At 38.6% G+C, this 8481-nt stretch overlaps 1 protein-coding gene across 3 annotated transcripts in view; it reads right to left on the minus strand.

The window, feature by feature from the left end:
- LOC106877136 (mitochondrial glycine transporter A) overlaps window positions 1-8481 on the minus strand; it is a 59169-nt gene that overhangs the window by 12275 nt on the left and 38413 nt on the right. For all 3 annotated transcript variants that reach the window (XR_008266612.1, XM_052975880.1, XM_052975879.1), the window contains one exon: window positions 634-732. Coding sequence is in view for 2 of the 3 variants with exons in the window: in XM_052975880.1 (XP_052831840.1) it covers window positions 634-732 (99 nt within the window). In the remaining variant the exon portion in view is untranslated. The remainder of the gene's footprint in view (window positions 1-633; window positions 733-8481) is intronic.

An 8481-nucleotide genomic window follows, 5' to 3' on the forward strand; every position in this document is an offset into this window, starting at 1 on the left:
GCACTAACAGCACCGTCCGAGCGTGATCATTGCCAGAGCAGCTGTCTGGCTTCCGTGCTAGTGGCACGTAAATAGCACCATTTGAGTGTGTTCGTTACCAGCGTCGCTTTACTGGCACTTGTGCCGGTGGCACATTAGAAAATCATTCGAGTGAGGTTGTTGCCAGTGCCACGTGACTGGCCCTCATGCCGGTGGCACGTAAAAGCACCCACTACACTCTCAGAGTGGTTGGCATTAGGAAGGGCATCCAGCTGTAGAAACTCTGCCAGATCAGATTGGAGCCTGGTGCAGCCATCCAGTTCACCAGTTCTCAGTCAAATCGTCCAACCCATGCTAGCAGGGAAAGCGGTCGTTAAACGATGATGGTGATCATGATATATATATATCTGTCTCCTTCTCTTGACATTGTGTGATGGTTGTAAATGAGTGTCACTGTGTCAAACAAACAATGTCACTGATTTCGAAGTGTAGTAATGATGAAATAGTGATGTAGAACTGACTAAGAGTTGCAAAAAGGTGACAAAGTTAGCTTAGCCAGGGTATATACCTAGAGGGAGGAAGTATGTAGGTCACTATCTCTACACAACCCAGAAAGGTCACAAAAGCCATAACAATGGCAAAGAAGTCACTTACCAGAGGACAGAAATAATTTTGTTTTGGTATAAAATGCAAAGTAAAGAGCTGAAAATGGGATGTCTCGGGCCATTGTAGGAAGCAGACCACTGTATAAACCTGAAAAAAGGAAAGTCAGAGGTAAACATGTGAACATGAATAACACAAGGAGCATAGTTTAGTTAATCTGTTCATGTTTAGTGCCATTCACCAACAAAACAGGACATCAAATTTTGATGCAAGGCCAGAGATTTTAAGTGAGTGAGAAAGTTGGTTACATCAACACTGGTGTTCAACTGGAACTTATTTTATTGACCCCAAAAAGATGACAGGCAAAATCAACCATGGCATAATTTGAACACAGAATGAAAAGAACCAGAAGAAATGCTGCTAAGAATTTTCATGAACTTGTTTATGATTCTACTGGCCTACCACCTTACTGACTTTTACAATAATACAAAATATTTATTTCAAATTTAAATTGTGTTTACATTGTTATTAATTTCTTGTGAATGAAAAACCTTCGTTTCAATACTGAAATCATTCTGCCATCTACAACATAGATTTGTTAATGTAGCTTAGTTAACATATAAATATAAGTTATGATTTTTTGGTTTCCATCAATTTAGTTAACATGTTTTGTTAACATAGATTTCATGTGATTTTGTAAATGTAATTTAGTTGGTCTAGATATAACAGGTTATATTTACAATGTCAATCTCTGTATCTCATCACCTGAAATACATAGCTATAATGTATATAGACCTGTATATACATATATACAGACATGCATAACATATACACAGAAACACATTATATACATATATGTCCAACTCACACCAACATGGAACATAGACATTAAGCGATGATGTGGCAGTGTGGTAAGAAGTTTGCTTCCCAAGCACATGATTCTGGATTCAATCCTACTGCTTGGCACCTTGGCAAGTATCTTCTGCTATAGCCCTTGGCTGACCAAAGCCTTGTGAGTAGATTTAGTAAATGGAAACTGAAAGAAGTTTGTCACATATGCATACATACATATATATAGGAGGGGGTGCTGAAAAGTTACTGGTTTTAAAGGTATTGAAAAAGGCCTGGTTAGTGGCCCAACCTTCCAAGTTGTTTATAGGGATTAGGAAAACTGAAGGACTACTGCAATAAATGTGTGAATCTGAGAGGGGAATATGTTGAATAAAATCATAATTAACTGATCCTCCTGTATTTTCTTTTACTCAAAGCCAAGAACTTTTCAGCACCCCCTTGAATATATAATCTTATCATAAAAAAAAAACAAAAGTTTTGATAATACAGCTACCGAGGGTTTCCTGGTCAAAATAACAATTTATTCTGCCATTTATCAAGCTGAGAACGAGGCCGTTTGTCAGCTGTCTTTTAAGGTGATAACATTTAAACAAGAAATGCTGGTAAAGAAGACGAAAAGGAAAAACACATGGGAGACAATAATTTGATGTCAAGCAGATGTAAACAAGATGTTGATGGTTCACTAAGTGTCTGGTGGCCTACTTATAAATTCTGACAAGATGTATTTCTTGAAATGTGGACATACAGAAAACATCTCATTCCTCAAATTTATGTATTCTATTGAGGTCCTCAAGTTTTTTTAAGAGATACAGTTTTTCAAGACAACATGCTGAATACTTTTTGGACCCCATAGGGTCTGAATTTGGAGAGGATTTTCCATTTGATGTTGAAACTGGTCCCTTCTTTTTTCAGTTTCTAGATTAAAGCCGAAAGAGTTGTTGAATGTCTCTTATCAAGTACTTAAAAGTTTTAAGATAGTTGTAATATTTGCGTTTAAATATTCCTTCCATAGCTCTGATATGTTTGATATCTGTATGGCCATAGTTCGCTGAAACCTGTGCTTCATAATCAATGGAAGAGATATCACACCCCTGTCTTTGAGGACATTTAGATTTGTCTCTACATGTGCATCCGGGGGGGGGGGGCAGGCTTCAGTTGTCTGCTGCTTATTGATATATAACTCAACATTCGAGGGACAAGAAAAGGTAACTTTTATCATTTGTCTGTTAAATATTTTATTGTATTCATGTGTTCTAGGGCAGTGGATAACCACTAAGTGCAAGAATCTTCTACTTACAGTTGTCCAGACATTAAGGGAGAAGGAAGTGGGGATTGAACCATAACATTTTGAGACCTATTCTTGTGAGTAGATGATAGTGGAGGTGGAGGTTGTAGAAGATTTTATCAGTAACATTGCTATCCTGTAAGGCCTTATAATATAAACACTTATTGTATTTAAAAACTTAATTACAAATATTAGCCATATTATATGGGGCAGCCTTTTTGAATATTTCTTTAGAAGAAGAAAGGCATGTGATCCTATGGGTAATATTTGGAATTAAGTTTCATTAATTATAAATTAATTATAAGGTTATCTTACTCTCTTAGCTGATTGAGTGTTTTTCAACAAGTTAAAGTATTACCATATAATATATATATATATAAATATATATATATATATATATATAGATAGATAGATATAGATTCTCAGCCAAAACTGTCTGATAAATAGGTATGTGAAACTCTGAGTAACAGTTTTTGTGATGTCTTAGCTGCTATTTCTGGTGCTTAGGTTACCCTCCCTGATACTTATCCCATGTCTTTCCCTGTTTTGCAATGATTTCTCTAGTGGTCAAGTTTCTCTGTCCTTGTTTCTATCTGTCTTGGCTGCTATTTCCAGCAGTTAAGGTGTCCACTTCCAGTTCCTGACTAATAAAAACCCTCTCGTCCGTGTGGGAACTTAATCTTCACACTGCTTGTTGTTATTGCTATTATCCATACATAACATATCCAACTAAGCTAAGTAACTTTTCTCTTGTCTTAATCAGACATCATTCATCTATTTTGTGTCGCTACATAAAATACTAACCTACCTGTAATTTAATTTAAACTAACTTTCATAATTTGTAATTCTAGATGCTCCATGCTTGCTTTAATTTTTACAATATTTCCTCCCTGATTCCCACCCCATGTCTTTCCTTATTTTGTGATGATTTCTCTGGCGGTCAAGTTGTCCCCTTTATTTATTTGCAATGCGCCCACCCAATCCCCCAAATCTCTTCATGGCTCTGGCCCTGCACCACCACCAGTACTGGAAGTCTCTCCTCTGTACCAGAAGGCTCGCATAGCTCCCCCACCAGTAATCTCATCCACATTACTGCATGCACAAAAAAGAGACTGCATTACCTATTTAGTAAATTAACAAACCACCTACTCCTATCTTCGACTTATAATGAATTAAACAACAGCTCTTTTACTCTTTTACTTGTTTCAGTCATTTGACTGCGGCCATGCCGGAGCACTGCCTTTAGTTGAGCAAATTGCCCCCAGGACTTATTCTTTGTAAGCCTAGTACTTATTCTATCGGTATCTTTTGCCGAAGCACTAAGTTATGGGGACGTAAACACACCAGCATCGGTTGTCAAGCGATGTTGGGGAGACAAACACAGACACACAAACATCTACACACACATACATATATATATACACACACACACATATATATATATAGATATATAGATATATACATATATACGAAGGGCTTCTTTCAGTTTCCATCTACCAAATTCACTCACGAGGCTTTAGTCGACCTGAGGCAATAGTAGAAGACACTTGCCCAAGGTGCCATGCAGTAGGAATGAACCCGGAACCATGTGGTTGGTAAACAAGCTACTTACCACATAGCCACTCCTGCGCCTGTGTTTATTTAATCAACCCATTTATGTTTGAATCAATAATGCTTACATTAACAATTCTTGTATTACACTCACTTCCAATAGAGGCAGCAACTTTAACATGATTGAATGATGGTAGATTAAAACGAAAACAATTCATATGATATGTCTGTTATCAAACACTCTGAAACCTTCTTTTCAGATGCTGAATACCATCCCCACTTTCCATGTTCCCTCCCATGTCCCTTTCCAGTTGTCAAATTTGCATAGTCAATGTAGGTCTGGTGAGAGTGTTGAGATGCTTGAATGGAGGCATGCTATTGTGTGTTACATTCAAGAAGTAAAGTGGCGGGGAGCTTCCACAGGCAAGACACATAGGTATAAAATCTTCTGGGAAGGTAACAGTGACGGATTAGGTAGTGTGAGTATATTTCTTGCAGAGAAGGTCATAGAAGGAGTCAGATTGTACAATAGAGTACTTAAGTTCAGGTTAGTTTTGCAGAATAGTACAGCAGCAATTATCTCTGCCTATGTAGCCCCAGGTGAGTCTACCAAATGAACAAAAGGACTGCTTTTATGATATTCTTCTGCAGGTTACATCAAAGATGGATGACAATCCTTGTGACTGGTGATTTCAATGGACATGTTTGGCAGTAGCCAAGTATCTTCCATGGATGTAGTTCCTGAAACAAAGAGGGAAATAGGCTACTGGAGTTCTGTGATGCAAATAACCTATTGATCTACAACACCAACTTCAGGAAGCCAGCCAGTCACCTGATAACCTATCAATCATGTGATCACACTAGCCACATTGATTATATTCTCACCAGACAGTGAGATACATGATTGTTCGTAAATGCTAAGACCCTCTCTGGTGAAGAATGTATCACTAGCATAGAGTAGTCATTAGTGACTTTAGACTTCAGGTCAGCAAGAAGCAGACCAATCTGGAAAAGATAGATTTGGAAGCTTAAGGATCCTTTGTACGGTCAGAGATTTAGGCACACCTAATTAAGAAATTTGACAAGAAGGAGGCAGAACTACAACTTGTAACATAGAGAGCAACTGGGAATTCCTGCGGGACAGCTTGCTGAGAGCCACAGACCAGATCTGTGGATGGTTCAAAGTTCTAATCAGACCTAGGGCAGCGTGGTGGTGGAATGATGACGTAGACAAAACCATTAGAACAAAGAAACAGGCCTGGAAAGACTGGTGGTAACAGATAGCTAGGAGAAAGGTGTACTTAGCCAGGGCAGAAGCAGGAAGTTTGCCAATGTTTTGCATCATGAGGATCAGAGAGGCTTGAAGTGAATCAGATTGCTAGACAGTATGTCAGAGAAAATCGTAATGTGGTAGGAGAGAAATGTGTTTGTATAGATGATGGCTCACTTGTAGTTAGTAATTCTACAAAGAAGGATGCTTGAAAGGCTACTTAATGCATGGGAGGAGAGCCTTCCTAATGTGGATCCAACAGAAGGATCAGCTATTCAAATCGACAGTAGCTTAGTAGATAAAGCAGTTAAGGATATGAAGACAGGAAAAGCCTCTGGCCCAACAGGAATCACCACTGAGATGCTTAAAATCTCTGGTGGAGTGGGATATACCTGGTCACCTGTATAGTTAATCAGGTAGTCCACAAAGGAGTCATAACCCTTCTCTTTCCTTCTCCTTTGCATCCTTCCATCTGGTTCTGAGTTTTCTCTTTTCTTCTCGTATCTTTGCAATCAGTCTTTCTCTCCTCAATGGTGCGCCCTTTGCCAATGATTCTCTATTCTCTGTTGTTTCAAGTTCAAATCTTTTCTCTCCTTCCAGATAGATTATATTAGCCAAGTTCTTGAGATTTTGTTCATTGTCCCCTTTGAATTTGGTGGTCATTCTTGCTACCTTGTCGTCAAATTTCTTATAGCTAGCTGCACCATTTGCTTTCAGCCACTTAATCTTTGGCTTTTTCATGCCTATCTCTTTTTTTGGCTGTTCCGATTTAACTGTGGAATGACTTTCGCTGTGTTTTCAACCAGCGCTGTTGAATCAGTTTCTTCTGACACACTTTCCTTTGGTGAAATCTAAGCCCGATGTAACTAGAAAACACCTTTCTGAAGCAACTGAATTCCTCATCTATTTTTCCCTTACCACTTGTCCATTTCCAGTTTGAGCCTATTCCTTTTTCTATTCCTGTTTGATCCTTTATTCTCATCCATGTTCCAGGATCATGGGGGTTTAGTTCATCATGATTACTTGTTGCAACTTTACCCTGGATCAGGCTGCAAGCCTATTTGATCCTTCATTACACTGTTGTACTGTCAAGCATCTCTCCATTTTGTCATCCTGCTTTCTGGATTATCAGCAAGTCATTTCCTGCAGTCAGTATCTGAAGAATTCCAACTACGTTTCGTGGTTCACTACCTCAACAGTTCCTTTATAGGATCCAGTGGCTAAAGACATCAGGAAGAACCATGTCCAGTTTCCTCTACCATTTTCGACATGGCGCCCCTCCCCCACTTTTGGAGGTGCCTTCAGCCCTGGTGTTGAGTGTTTTTTTTCTTTCTCGTTTTTTTTCTTTGGCCTTCTGTTCTTTGGCTTCTTCAATGCAGCATCAACGAATGTCAGCGGGTGAATGACCATCCAGCCAAATTTCCCTTTAAATCCTTACTGGTAGTCTCCAGCAGCCAGCACCAGCTAACAGTCACATGACACTCTCTTAGCTTCAACTGACCAATGGAGGGGAAGGGTGCGTAATTTTGGCTCGCACCCTCACTAAACCTATCTTCCAACAGCTCTCTCTTTCCAAACAGGGAAACCAACAGAGTGTAAGTAATTTGAGAGAAAAACTGGATATAAGTAGCAAGAGAGAAGACTGTGCCGGTATGACCATGTAATGTATATGAATGAGGATGTTAGTTGATGATATATATATACAGGGGTTGAACAAAATAATGGAAACACCTAGCATCATTGCTTCATAATTTTGAAATATCTATAAAACCATCAAAGGCTTGTTTATTTTTATGTTCTTTAATTTATTATTAGTGTTGCTTAATATGTTTTGCTAAAAATTGCTGTTTCTTTTCAAATATCATCAGAAAAAGGTAATTAAAATTTATTAAAATGACAGATCTATCAGACTTTCAAAGAGGTCAAATTGTTGGTGCTCGTATGGCAGGCACCAGAGTAATGAAAACAGCCGAAATGTTTGGTGTATCAAGAAGTACTGTCTCAAAAGTAATGACAGCCTTTGAGAAAGTGGGAAAAACCTCCTTGTCGAAACAAAACTCCAGAAGAAAACCCAAACTTTCAGATAGGGACTGTTGGACTCTTACTTGAATTGTTAGAAAGGATCACAAAAGTACAGCTCCCAAAATTACTGCAGAGTTTAATGACCACCTCGAGAACCCAGTTTCCACAAAAACTGTTTGCCAGCAGTTGCATAAAACCAGATTTCTCGGGAGGGCTGCAATCAGAAAACCACTACTTTCAAAAACAAATGTTGCAAAGCATTTAGAGTGGAGTAAAAGCTGGTCCCTAGAGCAGTGGAAGAATGTTATTTTCTCAGACAAGTCATCCTTTACCTTATTTCTGACCACCAGCCAAGTATACGTGTGGAGACAGATAAAAGAAGCATTTGACCCAGACTGCCTTCTTCCAACTGTTAAACATAGAGGAGGATCTGTGATGATCTAGGGGGACTATATCTTGGAAATCTGCCAGCCCAATGGTTTCCCTTCATGGCAGAATTGATAGTCAAGACTATTTTAGCATTTTATCTGATCAAATTGATCCTCTGGTTGCGGAACTGTTTCCGAAGGGAAACGCAATCTTTCAGGATGACAATGCACCAATTCACACAGCTAAAGTGGTCACTGAATGGCATGAGGAACATTCTAGTGAAGTTGAGCATCTTATCTGGCCACCATAGTCCCCAGATCTCAATATTATTGAACATTTATGATGCATTTTAGAAAAACAAGTAAAGAGTCAATATCCTCCACCATCATCACTACAAGAACTGGAGACTGTTTTAGCTGAAGAATGGACAAAAATTCCTTTGGAAACAATTCAAACTTTGTACAAGTCCATACCTCATAGAATTCAAGCTGTCCTACCCCATATTAAAATAAATTTGTTTGAAATTTTAAGGTACTTCCATTATTTTGTC

Source organism: Octopus bimaculoides, chromosome 23 (assembly GCF_001194135.2).
Source record: "Octopus bimaculoides isolate UCB-OBI-ISO-001 chromosome 23, ASM119413v2, whole genome shotgun sequence".
NCBI lineage: Eukaryota > Metazoa > Mollusca > Cephalopoda > Octopoda > Octopodidae > Octopus > Octopus bimaculoides.